The 23,241-nt window shown below is 43.0% G+C and overlaps 1 protein-coding gene across 2 annotated transcripts in view; it reads right to left on the bottom strand.

Annotated features, from left to right (window-relative positions):
* LOC148820629 (mannosyl-oligosaccharide 1,2-alpha-mannosidase IA) overlaps window positions 1–16,853 on the bottom strand; it is a 214,072-nt gene extending 197,219 nt beyond the window's left edge. The window contains exon 1 of one of the 2 annotated variants that reach the window (XM_088932790.1): window positions 15,260–16,853. In XM_088932790.1, coding sequence (XP_088788916.1) covers window positions 15,260–15,856 — 597 coding nt within the window. In that variant the 5' untranslated portion in view covers window positions 15,857–16,853. The remainder of the gene's footprint in view (window positions 1–15,259) is intronic. The other variant, XM_088932791.1, reaches the window with a different exon arrangement.
* Between the last annotated feature and the right edge of the window lie 6,388 nt (window positions 16,854–23,241).

The following is a 23,241-nucleotide window of genomic DNA, read 5'->3' as shown; positions in this document are numbered from 1 at the left end:
GAAGTCAGCGCAGCTCATTACCAGCTGTGAGCTACCTAACATGCAGGATATCTACTCAGCTAGATGTCTTAGGAAAGCCAGGTCCATTCTCAAGGACCCCAGCCATAAACTGTTTTCTCTCCTACCATCCGGCAAACAGTATCGAAGCATTCAGTCAAAGTCCAACAGATTACGGAACAGCTTCTACCTCCAGGCAATTAGACTGCTAAATAGCCAAGCTGCAGTTCCTTCAGAAAATCACTGTAATTGCTACATGGACACACAGTTTTCATTGGCATACTGCACTACTTAGACATAATGTATTGCATACACCCTGGACGCATTAACTCCTATACATACACAGCCCTGCAGAGATTAATCTGAGCAACAGCTTAACAGTAAATGTACGTTTACCATCTACATGTACATGTTGGTGGACACACTGATATCGCTTTGCACAAATCTGTTTATTTTAAACATTATTTTGAACACCCTGTATATTTTGACAGGAACAAGTTCCCCTCCAAGCCAGTAGATGGTGCTGTGGTGCAAGTGAAAGCTAAAGAAGGAAGTAGCAGGCCCCGCTGCCAGGTGGGACTCGCTCTCTTCTCTAGAAGAACATAAGACCGTAAGAATGGTTAGAAATAAATGAAGGTCAGTTGGCCCATCTAGCTCGTTTGGTACTTGGTAGCTTGTTAATCTAAGATTCTTTTCTGGCGGTTTCATAAAAGAAGCCAGGTCATGGGCTTCAACAACATGGCTAGGTAGCTTATTCCATACATTCATAAACCCTTGTGTAAGATGTGCCTCCTGTTAAATGCACTTGTGCTTGTTTCTACTTGTCTCTTCTGTATAACAAAGAAGAAAACATAACTTGGATACTTTGTAATACGTAAGGAAGCAACCCTATCATGCCTTATTTAACATGTATCCAATGGATTTATAGCCTCTCTTTTCTCTAGGTACAGTGGAGGGAGCAAACATCTGGCAAGCAGGAAAGGCCTGGTTTGTTTAGAGTTTGCCCAGGCCTAAAGAAATAATGCAAATAATGTTCAGGCTGTACGATGGCGCTATCACACTATAAATGTAGGTTAACGTGGCCAAATTCTGTCTGTGCACAGCCCGGTGTGTCACAAAGACAATACACTGAAATATAAAAAGGAATTACAAAGGGAATACATGTGCTTCACCTGAAACCAAGTAAGAGAGTTACAGTACATACTGTACTGTAGCTCTGGGAAAAGTGCTGGGTTCTCTGACATCCTAGATCAGCCACAAGCAGTAATCAAATGGCACCTTCAGGACCTGCTGCCCATGCATGTTAGCGTGTGCTACTAACACATGTCTAACCTCCTTCAATGCCCTGGATTTCTTATGTCTTATAGCTAGTGCTCTTGAAACCGAAGATCAATGAAGAACAACAAAGAAAAACACCCAGAAATCCCTCCTCAACGGCCCTGTCTTCCAATCAAGTAAGTTTTATTGCACGCGTCAGCCACAACAACACAGACTGTCAATCTTTGCAAGTAGAGTAATTCACAAAGAGAATGTTTCCTACAAAACTGGTTTCCTGGAAATTCTGGCTTTCAGGGAATATTGGCTCTCACTGTGGGATTTTTCTTATCCTGATTTGTCTTCCAGTGCTAGTGCTGTATTATACTGATGAATGTTACAGAATGCGATGGAACTATACATTCTCCATCATGTACTGTAATTTAACCTGCTTTGGCTATAGATCTTCTAATGAAGGACCAGTTCGAAGTATTGATACCGTATACTTGCTACCTGAACCAGGCCAAGTAACCTGAAGCTATTCTGCTGAAAAGCAAATGGAAAGTGTCACATCAGCTGAATGACACAAGATTTTCACCGAAGTGGGCTTTTACTCTGCATAGCACTGTTTAATGCAATGTTTAAAGGGAATGAGATTTTTCTATCTAATTTTTACCAGGGATACTTACTGAAGACAAACAACCATTATAAAATTAGTTTACAAATTACTGGTATAATGGATTGCTTTTTCAATTAATACATTTAAAAGGAAATTGCATGTAAGAAGTAATGCATTATTGGACACAAAAACTACACATGCTACTGTATTTAGGGTGGTCTAGACTTTTTATAAAATTATCTTCCCCCAATATCTTGTGTAAGAGATTACTTTTTAATAACAAGTTCCTTGGAACTGTGGTGGATTACGTTCCACTTTCCCCAACTCTATCTGGAAATGACTTGAAAATAAAAAAGCAAAATTGCTTTTAAAACAAAAGTACTTCACAGACCACAAACAGCGGAGCCCCAGTTCATAATTTTAGGGTATCAGCCTGTTCAATGGTTCAAAGATGGTATTAACAAAAAAACACTTGGAACAGCTCTGACAGACACAATGAGGATCTCAGTCATCAAGAGATGCTCTAGTTCCTGGAATTTTTGTTATATTTGTTCTTCGGAAATCCAATGAGATTTTTTTGTCAATGACTTTGGGTGTTAACAAGGTAAAAACAAACAAAGCCAGAGAAGAACGAACCCTGAGCACTGCAAACTAAGGACTACAGGGAAAAGAAGAATGCAGTGAGGCAGGGATAAATCTGAATGCCCTCTCTTTCTTGAACTCTATAAATTGTTAATGAACACAAAGCAAATTAACTTACTTTGCTGGAAAAATAAATAGCCCACTGTGGTTTCCGCCAAGATATAGGGGCATTAGAACAAAAGCTCAGCTGAAAAACAGATGCATAAATTCAGTGTTTAGGACAGGGGACTACAGCCGTGGTCCTGAATCGCCCCAGTCCAGCAAGTTTTATAGGCAGCCATTAAATCAGCAGTTTCTAAAGGCCTGGAACAATTTACCTTTGATCAAATAAACAGATGATTGTGCAATTAAGTAAGGCAGAGATCATTTAGAACACAAATCTGGTGACTCTTCAATCTTCGAGAACCAGACTTCCCTTAACTGAGCAAATTATTTGTCCAGTTGATCAATAACTTACAGCTATTCTTGATCTTTAGCAACAGGTGATCTTTAAGACTAAATGAACTGGGGGCCTAGGGGTGTATTTTAAGTCAAGCTTTTACACATAAATACAAATGCTTTTAAGACACTGACGCTTATAATAATAATAATAATAATTGCTTACACTTATATAGCGCTTTTCTGGACACGCCACTCAAAGCGCTTTACAGGTAATGGGGACTCCCCTCCACCACCACCAATGTGCAGCATCCACCTGGATGATGTGATGGCAGCCATAGTGCGCCAGAACGCTCACCACACATCAGCTATCAGTGGGGAGAAGAGCAGAGTAATGTAGCCAATTCATAGATGGGGATTATTAGGAGGCCATGATTGGTAAGGGCCAATGGGAAATTTGGCCAGGACGCCGGGGTTACACCCCTACTCTTTTCGAGAAACGCCCTGGGATTTTTAATGACCACAGAGAGTCAGGACCTTGGTTTTACGTCTCATCCGAAGGACGGCACCTGTTTACAGTATAGTGTCCCCGTCACTATACTGCGGCATTAGGACCCACATGGACCACAGGGTGAGCCTGCTGGCCCCACTAACACCTCTTCCAGCAGCAACCTTAGTTTTTCCCAGGAGGTCTCCCATCCAGGTACTGACCAGGCTCACACCTGCTTAGCTTCAGTGGGTTGCCAGTTGTGAGTTGCAGGGTGAGCTGTCTATTGCCTATTACCACTCTGTCTACCTTCTTGTCCATCCATCCGTTTTCTAACTACTTCATCCAATTCAGAGTGACGGGGAGCCGGCAGCTATCCCAGCAAGCAACAGGCACCTCGGGCAGGAAGCCAGTCCATTACAGAGCACACACAGACACACTCACTCTCAGGGCCAATTTTCCCAAAACCCATTAACCTAGCAAGATGTGTTTGAATTGTGGAAGGAAAATAGAGCACCTAGAGGAAACCCATGTGAACACGAGGAAAACGTACAAATTCCACACAGGCAACATCCCAGGAATTGATCCCAGAGCCCCAGCATTGTGTTTTCCCAAGTTCATACACTGCACCATCTTTGATTAAGACTTCCCCAACTTTACTGCGCATCTCTGTGTTCCCCCAGCTTCTATCACGGTTCTACTGAACTTTACTACACTTTAATATTGCTCTTCTCTGATCACGCAATGACACAGTACAGATCTAAAAGGGGTTAGTACTGTGCACAGTATGCAATGCACTTATGGGCGTCCCAGTCAAAACACATTCACAGTGGGAATCCACTTTGATGCTAGGAAAGCTCGTTGTGTGCTTACAGCTATCAAACAAGTTGAAGCCAGCTGCAGAAATGGCAGGAGACATCCTACAGGAAGAGTGATCCTCTGCGACGTGCGTTTTGCTGCTTTAACAGCTCTGAAGAAAGCAGGCGTCCCTGTCCGCATGTCCAAACATTTGTCATGCTTTTTCTCTCACAAAAGCTAGACTGGCTATATCAAAGGGGACAATTTCACAAGGAAGTTGCCTTGCGGAAAAAAATCCAGTCAATTAAAGAGCAATACTTTATGATGACTCCTCCTTATCGAAGAGGGGGGTCATTGTAACTTAGCATCAGGCATCTGTCCTGATCAAGTTTCTCATACTGTAGGTGTACGTTTCTTCCCCAAAAACCCAGATCCATGTCAAACCACAAAGAGAAACAGCACCATTTCTTTACCACCAACTTTAAGGATCCAGCCCTGGGATTTTTTTTTTTGTATTTGCCTTGTTTATTTGAAATTTCATTCTCTCGGAAAGTGTGACCTTTTAATCTTTCCTGGAACGCAACCAAAAAATAACAGATCATCATTTGGAAGGCAAGAGCGCTGGGGGTCACTAAAAGGCGATGGAGGATTGTGAAAGCCCCCAGGGCTTGGTAAATACCAGGCACTGCACAAATATGTTTACACAACCAGGCAGCTTTTTACTGCTGATTAGAGGACAGAATTTGGCAAAGTCCATTACAAGTACTGCTTTTAATCATCTGAAACATTAGAATAAAACAGGCCTCCAAGAAAACAACTGAAGATAAAGTGTGAGGCTTGAAACTCTTCCACAATCTCTTTACAGAATAAAGCCATCAGTATAGGCAAGATTGGGGAGTAGTAACACATTGTCTGTACTGCATTAACTCTGTTATGTTCACTAACATATACTGTAGCTATAATGATTTATATGGGCAGACAAAACTGGGGTAATGGATACTGCATTTCACATGAAAAGATAGTACAGATGCTTTTAGTTACCTTTCCAGAAGAATGACAATGCTGACAGTTCAGCTGTTTTTTTTTTAATTCAGTCATTCACCTCAAAACCAGAAAAATAAGAATTGCAGCTGTTGGAAAACCTGTTCTGTTGCTCTTCACATAAGAAATTGCACTTTTAGAGCTCCAGAAGGCAGGCACTAACAGGAAGGACACAATATGAGACTAGGTTCAACCCTCCCCCATCCTTAGCACATACTGCATATACTGTAATTCTGTCCATCTGCTGAGAAAAGGCACACAACTCTGGTCTCCGCTCAGGAAATCCAGATACATTTTACTCTTTTATTGATCTGACCAAGTACAAATGAAGTATGGAAAAGGTACAAATTGTATCCACTCACATTTACTGAGTACAAAGTAATTAACTAACTGCTTTATGCTTTGGTTCATTAGACTTGGAAGTAGAATGGACACCTCTTTAAAAGCTAATCCTCCCTTTTTGTCTCAGCTGGAAGGGTTTTTTTTTTGTACATGCAATTCTGTAGATCGAGTCACAAACTTTGTGCATTAAGGAGGACCTCAGTAGGGGAAATTTGCAGAAACAATATGAAGAATGGTGGGATTTCTTATAAATACATCATGGCTTCAAGTTCATCCCACACAAAATGAACAGGAAGAAATCCCAATTATCTCTTTCCCTTCTATTAAAGATGTTTGACTTCCTTTCCCACACAAGTTTCCAGCTTCAAAAAAAATATCAGCATTGGTCTTTCCAGGAAAACCTCAAAAGGTGACACTAATGGTGTACAGTGCACTGGGGCAACACCAGTGATAAAAAGGCTTCCGATGTGCACTGTTTCTGTGCTGTGATATTTTCCCATGTCCAACAGCCTCCTCATTAAGGGCACAACTCAATCTCCTCCAGACAGTCCACCCGCTGTCTAATTAGCTAGATTGAGACAGCAGATAATGTACGCTGCAGGAGCGGATCTGAGGTTAATGGCCATTCGGATCCTAGCTCCAACTTCTGAGAAGCTCGTCCGATCCTCGGCTCACCTGTTCCACAGCTCACACGCGTCACACTGAAATGCACCACACAGAATTAACTCCAACTGCAGATCTTTACCCAAACTACGGGCGGACACAGCACTGCAGCTACATAACATCACTGCACACACCAATCTTCGTTTTTGAAGCCAGAATACAAGCCTTTGCAATGGAAACAGGAAGCTCAGTGATGACAGGGCCACATGGACCTCTCAACAATTGGCCACTGATTTCCATTGCGAGTGTCCCTGCACACCCAGAGTTGCACACCACAGGCAGAGTTAGCCTGGCTGTCCCTGGTGTGCAGATCCGTATCGCCCCACCGGGACTTGCCAGGTGCCTGAAAATATGCAAAATTGTCAGCAAGAGCCAACTCTGTCGTGGGTGGGACTGGACTCAAAGATGTGAAAAAATGCCAGATGCATCAATGGGTCTCAATCCTAAAGAAAGAGCATGTGCCGTGTGTCGCTGAACCCAGGCCAACTGACAAACTGGGGGATGATAAAAGTAAAACTATATGCCGACATCTGTGGGGGGCATGGGTGGTACTACTACCTCAGAGATCTTGGGTCTTGGCTTCAGTTATGGACCAGGGTGACCTGTCTAGGAGGTAGTCCCACCTTGCACCTTGGGATAGGTTCGGGATAGTTCCTGCTTCTGGGATAGATTCCTTGCCAGGAAACTGCATCTTTTTGAAAACAAATAGGTTCCACTTTTTAAAAAAAAAAGTAGGCTACAAGCAAAGCATTACAAGATAGTTCTCTCTGTCTCTGTGTTCCCGGCCTTCAAATTTAATTTAACGTATGCAGGATAAGTACTCAAGTCGTGAACCCTGGAGCTGAATTGGAGATCATGCCTCAGCTCGCTCTCCTCTCACCGAGCAGCCACGGGCCCACGAGCTGCAGATCTAGACCTCCACCCCTTCTCATTTCCTCAGCAACCCCTGCGATAACGGTCACAGTTCCTGGAAACGCCCTTCTGAGCCCCCGCGGTTTCCTGACCTCCTCTGTCGCTTCTTCTTCTGTGACTGCCTCCCTGCCAGGGGACCTAAAGAACACGCCGACATACAGGCACAGCAGAGCTGCTTCACAGCCCACAAAGCTGAGGCTACAGGCTAAATTACCTGTATTTGTATATACTGTAGCAGGAGAGAGAGGGGGACAGTGTTAGAGAAATAAAACAGAACTGATATACGTGTATAGACAAAGTGGTTGCTGTGCTCACCAAGCACATCCTTTAAAAGTGGTAACTCCACTGTCCACTACCTCAAAATAATGCTCCTTCCCCACAGCTAGAGAGCTCTGTTATAATTAGCTGTGCTGTACGCAGCCCCTCAGAAAACACGTTCGATTGCCAGATGATCTATTCCTTGACTTTATCACGCAAACAGTTTGTGGTTTCACACCATCCTCTCTGACCTCTTCGAACTGCAATGGGTGGAGAAGCAGTCAAAAACAAACTTATTTCCTTGTTTGATCATATCGAGGGGTGGTTGCAATGTCGTTGTTACTACCACAAATCCCCGATATGAGATGTAAAATCAGAAGGAAATTTTATTCCGTTCCATGCTGAAAGCTTGTACTCACCTGGAGGAATTTACCCAGGTTTTTCCCAGTCCAGTGACAACGATTTTTACATTACTCTAACATCTCACTGAAATACCCTGAGTTTATTCTAAAAAGGGGGTGAAATGCTTGAAAGTAAGAATTTCCTTGCACCACTTCCCCCTTCGCCTGCGTATCAAGTACAGTATATCCCACTTTTGGGGAAAAAAAAATTACAGCTATGTTCATTGCCCAGAAATTCATCCTGTGCATTTAGTCAAAGGATTAAGGAAGAAGAAACCTAATTATTTTAGAGCCGCATGCTAGTTATTGTACAACATATAATTTTTCCATGCAGTCTTTGAGTATCACTTGCTGTGCTGACGTTGTCTACTCTCAGAGGCAAGGCCAAATTCAATAAAATACAACAGTCTGTTTTCATTTAAATAATACCATGGCCCATCGCTGGGGCTTTAATGAGCGCGCAGAGCTATTACTAGGATTGGATTAGTGCCTTAATTGTGATATTAACAAACAAATATATTCTCCCCTAGGTGGAAATGAGGCCTGAAACCCTTTCAGCCCCAAGTTAATTAAAGTTCATGCTGGAGATAGATGCTGACCTAGGGGAAAAAACTGCAAAGGTGGAGGATCAAAGCCAGTGAAAACTGACTTTTATTTTTGTTGTTGTGGTGGTTGCTGGTGCTGTTGAAATAATGAACCATTTTTCATTCCATTCATTAAGAGGAAGCGAAGATTTACTGCAGGACTGTGCTGATTCAGTTTTTCATCTGGACTGCTCATCGCCCCTGACCCAAAATCCCTTCATCCCCGCCTAAAGGAGCAGTGGGATTTGCTGGGTTCGCTTAGGTACTGGTAAATACCCATTTTTGCCGTCCCTTTGTCAAAAACTGTTTTGGTTCCTTTCCTGAGGTTTATTAGACATTGTTTCTAACAAATTAGCCAGGACTCACAGTATAATAAAAGTATTATAAAAGAAATTATTTTCTTTTTAGAGGCAGAAAACAGTCAGAGCCCACAGCGGAAGGGAGGTTATCCATGAGAGGGGCAGGGCAGTTTTCACAATGTGGCACAATGTGTCTAAAGCTCATCATTGTATTTTCCCTCCCCGACCTTTACTAGCTATCTGATCCTTACTTAACCCTCACCCCCCGGAACAATGACCCACACACATTCCACAAACGAGTCCTGCGTTTATCAGGTCCCAGGCGGACGCTGGCACAGTAGTGGGAAAGTTTCTACCACAAGTCCAGGTCAGAGAAGCAGGCAATGCTGGAGGCTCAAAGTGGGAAAAGTCAGGGCTCTGCCTGCTCTGTTTTCATCTCTGTCCCACTGAGAGTGCTGCGTGCTCACTCATCCACTTCAGAACCTGTTACTGCACAGGGGGTGTGTTTGAGGGAACAATAGAGGCTGGAGTTCGGACAAATAAGAGTGAAAAAGAACGAAGGGACCCACAGGGAGGTCAAAGTCATCTCACGCACACAATCTCAAATTGCATTTGGTGCTTAGGCGCTTAGAAAAAGAAAAGGAGAAATTAAAAAAGAAACTCTTAAATTATTTCAGATGTTTCGTCGTACATAAAATGCATTGTATTGCTTATTTTAGCCCTAATATGCCACATTGATTTTTTTTAAATCGAAACTAATAAATGCTAAGCATAGATCCCACAGAACAATAAAATCCGCACTGTTTTAAGTCAGTGTTATCTAATCTACCCCAATATTTACTGCAAACATTACTGATGTAGCACCTTTATTTTTGTTCGAAGTCAGAAAGGTGTGAGTAGATGTGCTAATCATATCTGTCAACTGTACAAGAAATGTTGCAAAGCTAGATAACCACTTTTAGTCTTTTGGGGAATATTTTGGAGTTTGGTTCATGCAGGGAAAAGCAATCTACAGTACCAGATCCTGAAGATTCATGTGTCCAAGACTCACCGTTAGTGAGTGTGAGCAGAACCTCCTCACTCTTACGGGTAATTTTTGTATTCACTTCAAACATAAAATTTGGATTCAGGATCTCAGCCTCAGAGGCATACAAGCCTAGAATAAACTTCCCCTGTGGGCTTCAAGTCCTTCAAAATAGCTTATCTTGACCTGAAATCACAACCAAAGGAATACAATCTAGTAAAGCATGCTCCGACAGACGTCCTAGAGAATCAGCCAGCAACATCTTGCAACCAAACGCCCAGACCACTGAGTCCAAATCACCAGCCTACCAGCCTTTCTAAAACAGACCTTTCTAATACAAACTTTGTAGCTTTTAAACAGAGGAAGCTGAAAACAAGCTGAAAAGGTTCATTAAAAAGCCATTCCTTTTTGGATTGTCTTGTTTGAATAAAAGAGCACAGAAAGGCACAGTTCTTCTTTCTGAAACCTATTTTCTGATTTCTTATCAGCTCTGTGAACAGATGCACTCTGCAGTAATAACAGGTGTCTTCCTCCTGTGTAATTAGTTTAATCACTCCCACCGGTTTGCACCTGGTGCTGGGCTATCGCACAGCAACAAGTAGGGATCCCTACAGCCAAGCCAAGCCCAAATATTTTGCCAAATAGCACACAGATTTGGGAATTGGAACCTAGGGGATCTGGGATCTCAAACAGTCACAGATATTTGGCTCACAACCCAACTGGAAAAGCAAGAATTTTGTAGAGAACACAACTATCCCAGCGCCTTTATATAAATGTATCAGAATTCTCTTAATTAACAGAAGCAAGTCAAGCTGAACAACCCCTCATAGCCTTCACTTGATCACTGCTTAAAGCTAACTAAGATGCAAACTGCCCTAAGTAAGAGGTGGGCTTGGTGAACATCCACCACTCTTAAATCTTCGTTGCTCTTACGCTTTGCAATGCAATGCTAAAACAGTATTTATAGTAAATGGAGAGAAAGTAAAAAACAGTTTTACATTAGAATGATTAAAAACATCACAGCAAAAACGATTCCCCCAGTAGTGGAACAGAGAAGAGGGGGCTTGAAAAGGAAGCCCAGGCGTGTTGAAATGAGTGTGTTTTACACGACCTGAAACAAATGCTACTTCGCTCAAGCCCCGTCTTCAAGATAACTGTCCATCTGGGCAGAGCAAGAAAAACAGCTGCCTTGGGCTCGGGCTTGGCCTGTTCAACTGTAGGTTTCCCCCCAATCTGCCCCTCCCCGACAACCCACTGTTCGATTCTCAGCCTCCTGCGCCTGTCAAAGCACAAGATGAAGGTCTGGCAAAATCAAAACTCGGACCCCGATTAAATCTGAACTCCAGCCCATCTGTCAAAAACTAAATTACAAACACAGGACGTCTGCCCCCTGGAAACCAAGTATAAAAGGAACAGGCACTTTGCAGGTTGATCATGTTTTGGTTTAGTCCAAGCCTTACAAGCAGGTGCGTTCTGCAGGTAACAATCCCAGGTGGAACACTGCTTGTTAAGAAATCTTCGTTTTCCAGTTATGCTTCTTTATCGCTCTCTGGCACCATTTACATTGAGCCCTATTATGACTTCCTACTACCCTGTGCTTCTGAGGAGGTGCCCTTGATGTTGTTTTTAAGACGCAACTGGCGGCGTACCGCCGAAAACAAAGCCTCCAGAAACAATACCTGGTGATGTTTGCAAGGCTGATGTCAGCAGGTGAGGTTTTCACCTCGTGCTCCACCGAACAGAAGAAAGAAAATGTGACACGTATCACGTCTCGATTATGCACAACTCACTTGCTGCCCCCGTAACATCACAGCTCACAGTCAACATTCTTGTTTGCTTAGCAACAAGCCCATCAGAATATACTGCTCCCGATTTACAGATTCTCCTGCCTGTTCTCTTTTTAAAAAAGAGCTCGGTTCCAACTACCCCCCCGCCACCTTTCTCCTACAAAATACAGGGCAGTACTTACACTTTAACATTTCTCATCTCCTTGTGGTGACGCCATCATAGACCTGATCCCAGCATGGCTTCACTATAACTAGGCAATAAATTAATGAGTCATGCCCTTGGATTAATAAAGCAGGAAACCTTCACCAGCGACTTTTTTTCTTCAAGGGAAGCTACCTCTTAAAATCCAGTCCCTTGGGGGAACTGCCATACATCATTAGCAAAGAGACAGACCCTCAAAGCTGAACTGTGACTCACTCTAAGGCTTGAAACAAAATCTTCATTCATGCCGCAGAAGCTGGAAAGATTTTTTACTGGGAATCGGAGTCGCAGCCTTGTTTGGTGTAGCCCTCAACATGCGGTTTCTCTGTGTTCACGATTTCCATCGCCTTACGAGAGCATGTTTTCCAAGGAGAGCCCTCTCAGCTTTCCACACCATTTCAGAAGGAACCGAGATGCTACCTGCAAGTCCAGAACGGGGACCCTCTCTTGTTTGTACTTAATAATTGGCATTTCTTTTCTTTTTTTGTACGACGATGGAACACTCCATTGACACGTCACGTGCCGTAGTGGAAAGAGACCAGCCCAATCTATTTTTCAGCATGCGACAAGGTTAAAGTATTACTATTTCATTTATACAGAAGAACATCCATTCCTCCATTACCTCTCTATCCAATACAGTGTTGCAGGGGAGCCAGAGAATATCCCTGCAAGAAAATGGCACAAGGCAGGATACACCCTGGCTGGGACACTAATCCATCGCAGGGCACAGACATAAAGAACATCTAAGTAGCAATTTTACAGTTCTAACTCTACACAACCACAGCTGGTGAACTGTCATCCCTAGATATAATCCTGCCTATACATTATCCCTGAAATAGACCATAGGCTTGGCTAGGACCCAAACTCTGCCACATATGAGTTTGTTTTTAACTCAATCGCTACAGAAAAATAAGAAGTAAAAAAAAAGGTATAAAAAAACTTGCAGGGTAATTTTTTAAAGTATGTTGCCTAGAGAAAAACCTTTTTCTTTTTGATTTTCTGAGCAACTGCTCAAGCTTCAAGTGGAAACACCACAAGCAAGTGGTAATCTGCAGGGATTCTTTCCCCATGTAAAAAAGCAGCAAGTTTTTATTTGCACATAGAGGAAAGGGGGCATAAATTTACACTGCAAGGAAAACTACTGCAAGCGCTGCAGTTAGTCTGTTAAAGTACCGAAAGAAAGGCACACTGACAGGCAACCATAGAATTACTAGTGATTCACTCTGGCTCATTTCGGAACAAAACTTAAGTCACGTTCGGTGAAGGTACTGTACTGTTGCAGAAAGTGGCTAATTGGAACACTCACTGTGGACACAGTGGTCACAACATCATTGCAATAAAAAGTCATCACAAGGATCACAAACTGATTTTTCTCAAAAGAAACATGCTTTATTATGGAGTGCTCTCCAATTAATTAGATTAATGGAAAAAACATCCCAGGATCTAGCCTAACCCCAGGGCTCAAGAATGCCAGATGAGGGTACCAAGGAGCACTCCCCTCCTATGTCAAGAGGTTGCGGTGCACTGGTAGCTTCCACGACTGCCCTGACAGCAGCATACAGACCTGGAGTGGGAACTTGGGTGTCCCAAGTCCAAAATGGTACATATGGAAAATATAAAAACAGAAATAAAAGGTAACACTCTACACCTTTGCCCTACTGGAAGAACACGGGCTCTGTCCGCACAGGCAGAAGGCACTGGGCAAGCAGAGCTATGGACAGAAAGATGTAATTGAGCTTCCCAGGCCTGGGTTATACCACAAAACTGAGGCCCAACGAGCCATCCCAGGACAGAGAACCACGCCACTCCCCGTGGGTGAAGAGACCCACTTGAGGCTGACAGCATTCCTGCACCTGGACTTCAACCTCCACACGCCACAGACTTGCTGCCTGCGATGAGCACACCTTGTGTTTGATCTTTAGCCCAAGCAGCCTTTACTGTCCTCCACAGTCCCAAACACTCTGCCTTCAAAAGGGTCCCACGAAAAAGACCGCAGTCCAAAGACTCCCTTCCGTGTCCCCCTGACTGACTCTTCTTCATCCGGAAAGCAGGGGTGACGGAGTATAATTTCATCCACACCACTTTTTTAGCAAGAATGGGAAAGGTACAGGAAAGGGGGGTGGCTGCTCCTCCTTTAGGGGGGATACTGACTGAGAGGAATTCTCATTCGTCATGACTAAGAGGATGGCAGCTTCACATCGCTGTCTCCACAGCCAGGCACAGACAGCATGCCTGAATCTGGTGCCTCTCGTACTGAGCAGGATTACTACTGCAACAGCACATCAGCACATCAGCAGAGGAGTAAAACTAACCTCTCATGACTGTCTGAACCCAGTCCACATTCCCCGTTAGCGGGTGAATAATCCATAGCTTGGTGAATCCTACTTCACAGTAATAGGGAGAGCCTTGATCGAAGGATCTCAAAAAGATGTCACCACAATAGATGCTTGGCCGCCACAAGCCAGTTATGCCTGTGGAAACTTTTCTGATGTCTCCTGCTTAAAACCCCCAAAAGCCAAGAGCCCCGCTTTCATGTTTTAACTATCTGTTTTCATGCTAAAAATCAAGATCAAGCCAGCTTTTGCCCTTCGGCTCCAAAAGGAAGTTTCTATCTCCCTGAGCTCACCTTGTCAGGATCGTGAAGGCATCCTCGAGTTCTGAGCGAAATACAAAACTGCCTAATCAGTTGTACCCTGGCACTTTTATGGCCTGGCACATTTATTTTCTCTTTTGTACTGCTGCATCATAAATGAAATGCATTCAGCATGGAAGATCACCCTGATAACTTTGAACAGAATCAGTTCAGTTTCTTCTAAGGACATCTTTTCTCTTGGGAAAAAAAAAGCACAGTGTTGCCAAGGTGATGTGATCACCTGGAACTGACAAAGTTGTCATTTCTAAGGGTTTTTGTTTAAAGGTATTTCTCACTGAGGAAATGGCTAAGCAGGTATATACAGTAACACAAATTTTAGTGGTGTACAAATTACATTATATCCAAATAGCAGCCCCTGCCTTGACAGAACCTGTACATAACGGACTTTGAACGACACCTCCCGCTCGCCAGTCCCTTTTCCATTTCAGAAATGTACATTAGAATCCTAATGAGTTTTATTCCGTCCATATTGCAAAGCGATATCCTGACAGGATTGCTACTACGTATCGGGCAGGCGGATACCAGGTCTGCATTAAAGCAGATGATGAGGATTCCCTTCTTAACCTGCAAGTTAGAACGATTCCAAAATATCTGGACAACTCCAAATCTACTAAACGTGTCATTGTAGAAATTCGATATAGGCTGTCCCGCATATACCATAGGACAGACAGATTTCGATATTTTGATTTACTTCGATACTACTTGTCGAGATGTCGGTACTCTTAAGATGTACAAAAAAGCCTAACAATGTAACACATCAGATTATATATTTAGAAAGCAAAAGTATTAAGCAGCTTGCCTAGCCTGTAGTTGCTACAGTATATGTCTAACCGAGACATCACACAACTGACAGCGGGTTTTATCACTGCGGTTCGCCTGTTAAAGCCTTAGGATTCAAGCGAAATGTTTCTACGTTACCTCTTTGACTTTCTCCCTCCGTTTCTGTGTCTGGACGTCGCTCGGCTTGCCTCCATCGATCCCCAGAGGAGGTCTCAGCAGACATTTTTTAAACTTCTCGTAATCAAAGGAAGATCCGTGTTCACTGTCTTTGGAAAAGACCGTCCCCTTCCCCTGCTCTCGCCCCTCCACTTTGTTCTCCGGGAGCCGATACTTGACTGGGGCGCCTTTGGATCGCGACTGGTTCCAGTTCTCCTGGGTTTTAACTGCGGTTTTCTCCGCATTTTTTGCCTCCCTGGTAGCGGAGGATTTGCGGCTGGTGGCTTTCATTTTTGTGCTCGTATCCCCCTTTCCTGGGGTGATTCCTGGCAAGTGTTCATAGTCCTTGTCGGTCTTTATACCGTGCTCCCCTGCCCCGTTCTCCAGTTCCACGGCCAGCGGTGCATTTTCCCTCTTGGGTAAAAAAATGCGTTTTAAGCGAACCGAGTCAGGTAAAAAGAACAGGGCCCCGAAGCAGAGAGTTACCAAACCCGATAAGAAAAGTAAAAATACAAATTTCTGCGATAAGCGAAGCCCCATACCAGATGCCGAAACGCCGGGTAACTTCCGAAAAACCATTTTTTTTTGTAGGCAGTTAATATAATTTCAAAATACAATCCCTTGCTGTCTTCCCTGTTATTGCTCCTTATTTATTGCGTGAAACAAAAAGTTAACACTGGGCATGCAGACGCTGATACGGTTGGGGGAAAAAAAGGTAATTTTAACACAAACCGGGAACTGGAAAGTTGTTCCCTCGTGTTTCAATAGGTTGTGTTACAGATGCCTTGCTTTACTGTCAATAGAGAAAAAAAGCATATCGAGGCAACAGAAATCTAACCTCCACAAAGATGGGCTACCCTTCCAGCGTTAAAAATCAATATGCAAAGTAGCGGATCTTTCCCAAAGATAATATAAGTGATTCAGCTGGCTTTAAAGCGGCGTACTCTATAGACAGCAGTTTGACCGGGTTCGCTGTGAAAAGCAGTCCCAGTCCGAGTTCAGCGTGTTAAGTTCTCCGTCAGACCTCACCATCAGTTGAAAACGAGTCAGGACTTTGGTAGGATTTGGTCACTCAGCAAACACATTAACTGCATTAACTTTATTTCATATAATTACAATTTATAGCTGAACTTAGAATTATACGTTGAAGTGTAAATGGTGTCAGTTAAAAAGAGCCCCGGCATGGCTTTGAAACCAGAAATAAGCGTCTCTTCAGCCTCCTGCTCCGTGTGTCTTGTCTGTGATCCAGCGGTGTAAGAAGACAACTTCTCCGGATTTCTCTTCAAAATCGCCTATTATGATAACCCAGAAGTGAAGCAGGCGGCTACAAATTCGTGGATTCGAGTATCCAAGTTGGCAAGAGCCTGCCACGGGAATAACGATTCGGGGTTTCCTCTCTGAAAACAAAACAGATAAACTCCGGTCCTGCACCGCTTCCCTACAGACCCCGCTAGCTGTGGAGCTTCAGAATCGCGAGCGCACGGAATCAGTCATCGCCTTATCGCAATCCTATCAAAACACAGCGTTTCCAAATCCTCTCCCTCTGTTTTCTCTCTCATCCGCGCTGGAGGAGAAAAAAAAATGAGCGAAACGTACGCGGCTGTCAGCCCCGGTAGGCTGGCCAGCCGGCTGACGGATTTCTTTAGCAGCTAATGAAAACACAGCTGGGCCGGCTGGACTTCAAAGGAGTCGCAAAACAGAGCCGCCTCCCGCGTTGAAAGACTGCCTTCTGGGCGGTGGGATCGCAGAGGTGCGGAGGGCGATTTGCAGAGGCAAGGGGGAAAATGATTTCTCACAGATTACAGCAGTAGCCAGTATGTAACAACGTGTAACCGTCTTCTGTGCGAAGCGTGTCTCGGCAGATTTCTAAAAAGCACGCTTATCCGTTTAAACGTTGCATGACAGGTTTTAGACTGAAACGTACATTGAAAGACTTCCGCATACGCTGCAGAGGGCTCGTGTCCTCAATCCCTTTCCTTGATTTTCTTAAAAATATCATTGTGCCAGATCGGTTCCGTGACACTAACGTACCTGCTTTAAACTATTTAGGTATGTGCGTTAACTGCGTGGGATCAAACCCGACTTCCTAAATGCGTTTGTCCAACAACCAGAGCTGTGGTTGGCAAGGCAGTTGCGCTAACAAGTTACATTTTGTAAGAGAAAAATAAGTTTGATTAAAGATGTTGATTGATACGTGTTGTGTCAAAACCTATGTGTTCATTTAAGATTACGAAGGCGCTCTGTTCCAGCATTTTGAGCGACTACAGTGAAGCAGGCCTCTTTTTAGAACATTTTTGGTTCACCGGGTCTTTAAAACTAATCGGCGCGTTTCAGTCTCTTAATGGGACTAATAATTGTTGATGACGCCTTTATCCAAGGTAACTTCAATTCAAGGCAATCACTGAATTGTAAAAACTAACAGTGCAAATGGGGGGTTTGGAGCCGGACTCGTAATCTAATAATAATAATACAGTCTATTCATTTCAAACCGCCATCCGTGTCCTACAACTCAGAAATGATAAGCGTACCGGGGTTTACAATGATCCCATCTCTGTCAACTCCGAATGAACGAATAAAAAAGGGTTTACATTTTTATTTAAAAATGCCGCGTCTACTCTCCATTGTGCAACCGTAAAATTTTTCTTCATTCTTGGTATTATTTCGCCTCCAAATAAGTAAGAAATCTAGTGGCTTTGAATTCTGAACACGAGTGTGTGTTTGCCAAGAAAAGGACATTCTTAGCAACTTTAAATTACCTTATTTGTTTTTTCATTTAAGATAAGGCTGCGATATGATCCTAACGGCTGCGTTAGACTGGAGCGTATTGTTAGCTGTACGGATATGTGTTTCCTGTGTTAGGTCAGTGTTCTGGTCAGAGGCTCTGAGTTTCCAGTGAAAGGTAATATCGGGAGTCCACTGTTGAAAAAGAACTGCAGCCACGTCACCTGCAGCGATTTCAGACGAGGAGGACCCTCAGCGCACCGGTGTCTTGTTATTTGATGGTAATCATCAGATTGTGGCGGACGGTGGATTGCGCTGCTATCAGTTCGTGAAAGCATTACAACACAGTGACTCGCGTTTTTTTCCCCTCATTTCACCAATATCACACAGTTTACCACTTTTTGACGCAACCTTTTTAGCCCTTTGGAACTGTACGCTTACGGCCTTCTGGCAAGATGTCAAGTTCTAACGTTACAGCGGTATACCTTTGCGATTAACACCTTCAAATTCACAGGTTCATCACGGACCTTGATAACGAGGAGGGATTGCAGAATAAGGCGGATTCACAGCCAAATACAAATCCCACGCCGTGTGCTGGTGTCTCGCAATTGATGCCCCCCCCCTCCCCTCGTGGGTCTTATGTACGGAATGGGAGAAACGGGTCAAATTGCCAGATTTTGTCTGAAAGGCCAGTTTTTGCTCAAGGGCAGAGGCACACCCCGATTAATTTTCCGCCCATTTATCCCCCTATCCCACCCGCTTTGTGGCTCACAAAGTGCAGCGTTTAAACTGAATGATTCGGGGTTTCTCTCCTCGACTCTAGTTGCTCAAGTTGAAGCCATGAACAGCATCACTCAATCAAGCTGACAGAGCTTTGTTATGATATAGCTTTTCAAAAAGCTGTTTGCTTTTATTTGCACCGTCTGAGGCGAGAATGATTCTCTTTATGAATACACTCTTTAAACCTTGCAACGTCATATTCGTTGAGATGGTTCTCATGTATGTTTGTAAGAAATGAAGCAAAACCCTTATGTACTAAACTGTACCTTTACACACACGGTTGCCGTGGAGCACCGTGAGAGAATGTGTTGTCAGCAGCCACCCCTACTGTTTGTCGACCACAATAGTTGGGCTAGAACATACAGTATGGAGAGTAAGTCTCTGTCTTAATCAGAGTCCTATCCATCTAGCCCAATCAATAATAATGTGATTTCATGCTTCAATAAATCATTCATTATCTAGCGTTGCACGAAACAAGTGGATATCCTTGAGTAAGAGTAACGCTGAATGTACTGTTGCTTTTCCTTTTCGCTTTTGCCGAGGGAGTGAGGGCATCAGCGGGGTCGAACGGTTACACACACAGCTTCCCATTCGTTGGACGGAGTTTGTGCTTTGTTTTTGCCGGGAACAGTACATTCAGCTTCCAAAAAAAAAAATAACGGCCACCCACGGGTTCTAAGAAAAAAGCCTGCCTCTTTTCACGCAGCTGTGAGCAGCACAGGCTCGTCGTACTTCCCCTGCCTTTGAAACCAGACGAATGGACACCTACTGTGAGAAGACAGTAGTGCCAGCGCGGCTTCATTCCTTAGACAGAGATCGCCCGTCTCTCCCTCTCAGCTCATTCCACGCAGTCAGTTACAGTCAGTTCAGTACATTGGATACGGGTTTGTGAGATGAGGATTAGACATACAATAGTTGCTACAGTACGTCAACTTTCCATATGTTCTTTGGATGTGAATAAGGGTTTCCTTCAGCAAAGTGTAACAATAGCGCCTCCCTGCAAGTTTCACCTTTATAACCTATAATATGTAACTATGATGATGCACATAATTACATACACTTGTACAGTATACAGTATGTCACCCCAAAGGAGCCCATGTCATCATGCGAGGGAACTCAGGTCATCCCCCACTGGAGTTCAACCCAACTGGGTAACCCAGCCCTTACGCAGCAAGTCAGGAGGAGATGTGAGAAATGACTTCACCAACAGTGCCAGGGAACTTTAATGGCCTAGTATTTAAGACCTTGACAAATCTGTCCAGTGCAACAGCGTGCCTCTGTGCTTCAGTGGAGTGTTTTCCCATTGGAGAGGCTTAAGTGCTGCTCTTGACTGCCCCGGCCCTTGAACCCGAAGACTTCAAGCACAAGGGAAAATGCAAATGGTGAGACCTCACACCCCAGCCACCACAAGACATCTCTGCGGGTCCTCTCTCGACCAAACAGCCACATGGGCAATATTTACTGAGGAGCACTGAAAGCGCAGAAATTTGACTATATTTGATTCATATCTGATGGGAATCAGTTCCTCAGAAGAGCATGATTTGTGCTCTGGAAGTCATCAGATCAGCAGGTGTTACTGGTCTTTTCAAACTAAGGACAGCTGAAGGTGTGGAGATGGCATGTCATTAGTTTAACTAAGCAAATAATTAGTTTCATTGTAAATTGAGATGCTTATAAAGAACAAAAATGTCCTCAAGGACTGGAAATGTTTAATCTGTGATACAAAGGCTGACATCATAACGTCTAAGGCCAGTCTGTCCAACACAGTGGAGAACCAATACAACGAAGTCTTGTGTTACTAAAACGTCACAGAAAGAGACCTGTATTATTTCTTGCTGAGCAGGAATATAGTTTTACCCTTTCATAACCACTTTTTTTATCCCAGTAGGTAATTCCAAAAAACTTGAAAAAGGATGTCATGACACTTACAGTATTCCCTTTTGAAACACTGGTTTCAAATTAAATATTAAATGTTCTTTTAATACTGGCTGTTCTGCACATACTACAGAGCCACCTGCTATTTACATTGTCAGTATGTTCTCATCTCAGTGCAAAAGTTTACCATTGGTTTAACTTTGTACTCTTTTGCTGGAAGAAAGGGGAAATAAATCAATAATTTCTGTTGTTTGTTGCAGGCTGTCGGGCACTGTGTCTGCAGCACAGTTCAGAATCTTTTTATCTTGTGATCGTTTTCGAAAAAGTATCTCAAGGAACCATCCCTGTACACTTTCTGGAAGAAGATAAAAGAATAAATAAATATAAACCATGCGTACAAGTGTATTGCACAATGCTGTGTTACAATTGCACATATTGTGCGCATTGCTTTAATTATCTAATACTATGTTATTTGGCACAAATACTTTGCAATAGTGTGTAATATTATGCCAATAAAGCTTACTGTGTTATACTGTGATAAATAAGTAACATACAACATATAAGAAAAAATCCAAAAAAGGAAAATATTTTCAGGACATTCCCATTGCAAAAGCCCCGACTAGCTCTGTTGGTACAGCACGAGACTCATAATCTGAGGGTAGTGTCCCAAGTCGGGCGCAAGGTTTTCTAATAACCCATACTGGGCAGCAGCTGTATGGGGCAGTGTTGGTGGTGGAGGATCACGTCTCCATGACAACGGAAAGAACACTCGCACTATCTGCGTGGAAGAAAGGCCTGGCCATCTACTCCCGTATCTTGCCATGAAAACTCTATGGATAGTGACAGGGGAACTATCCATAGGGTTGCCATGGGTTGACACCGCCAATGGCACTCCCCCCCCCCCCCCCATTGTAAGACATTGTAAGGTAAGACAGCTTATTATACCCTATATGAACCATCACACTAGTATAATGTTACCTTTATAAACTGAAAATATTTTAAAAGCAGTCTTACTACAGTGATATCAGGTTACCAGGAAATACAGTTACCTTAAAAAAGTGAAAACATATAGACACACATACATCCATCCATTTTCTAACGGCTTCATTCAGCTCAGGCTCACAGGTCACAGGGGAGCCTTAGCCTGTACGTGCAAACAACAGACACAAGGCAGGGTACACACTGGATGGGATACCAAGGATCACAAGACATCTGTGTCAATTTTCCCAGAAGCCAATTAACGTACCAGCATGATTTTGGACTGTGAGAGGAAACTAAAACACCCTCACGAACCCAGGAAGAACATACAGACTCTAAGCAGATAGCAGCCCAGGTCCAGAATTTAACCCAGGGCTTCAGCACTGCAAGCAACAATGCTAACCACTGTCTCATACACACATATGCATGGTTATTGAAAAACAATTCTTTAAACTATATTATAAATGCCTTTGCAATTGTAGACCTCAATGATGAATAGCACAAATGCAAACAGAAGTCTTGAGAATAAATATATACAGTACATTAACAAACCTACAGTCAAAGGGTACATCTCTTAACATGCCGCACATACTGTATGTTAAGTTAAAAGGGCTATTATCAATTTAATGATGGCAGGCATCGGCGTTTGAACTGTATGCAGTAGCAATCACAAAACAAAGTGTGAAGATACAGTACAGCTGTTTTTCATTTGTGGTGATTCGTAATCAGAATTTGACACACACCACAAAACTCAGTTGTCTGCTGAAATAAACATTGTGCTGAACAGAGGAGCACTGATCTGTCGGGATGATAGATAGTCACAGCATGTCAAATGTTCATCCTATTGTCGTTTTAAGAGCAAAAACAGATTAGTATGAAATAGTCATTGCTCAACTTTCAATATACCTTGAAGATGTACAGTATAATTTGGAACAAGGAAAGGTTAATTCCACACTGAAAAACAGGAAGGAGAAACACAAGTTTTGGGCTGCAGAGCCTTCAGATGACACCTGAAATAGAATTAACCTTTACTTGTTTCTTTACAGCCAGTACACGCTGGCATAGCTCCCCACTCAAACACTACTATTTTGCAAACAAAGAGAAAAGACAGTTACTGGAGTGTGATGAACATAAAGCCCAGCTATTGAAATTGTTAAAAAATGAGTTTATACTGTTTATGGTTTAGTTTATAGAGTTTATGGTTCTGCCCATGGATACAATATTATTGGCAATCCACTCACATAGCCCTTATTAAAATAGTAAACTCAGTTATACCTTTTGAATTCTCAATGATATATTTGGGAACTTTTCCTGTTAATCACATTTAACCAGAAGAGAGATATACTGTATACTTTGAATGTGTCTAGATGATAGTAAAAAAGCAATCACAAAAAAATGGCTTATTGACAATGAGAAAAGGACACCTCCAGTGTCTGAACACTCAGTTAATACCGTGAATGAGATTTACAGTATACTGTATTATCCATTAAGATAACAGTTTTTCCTAACATACAGTCTGAAAGGTTTAGGAAATACTGGTTAACCTGCAAGACATTTATATCCCCATTAAGACCTGAATTCACATTCTGAAGTAAAGTGATGTAATATTT

The sequence above is a fragment of the Atractosteus spatula genome, chromosome 14, assembly GCF_055471065.1.
Source record: "Atractosteus spatula isolate fAtrSpa1 chromosome 14, fAtrSpa1.hap1, whole genome shotgun sequence".
Classification (NCBI taxonomy): domain Eukaryota; kingdom Metazoa; phylum Chordata; class Actinopteri; order Semionotiformes; family Lepisosteidae; genus Atractosteus; species Atractosteus spatula.
Note: the sequence above shows the minus strand (reverse complement) of the source record. Positions and strands in the feature narration are given on the sequence as shown.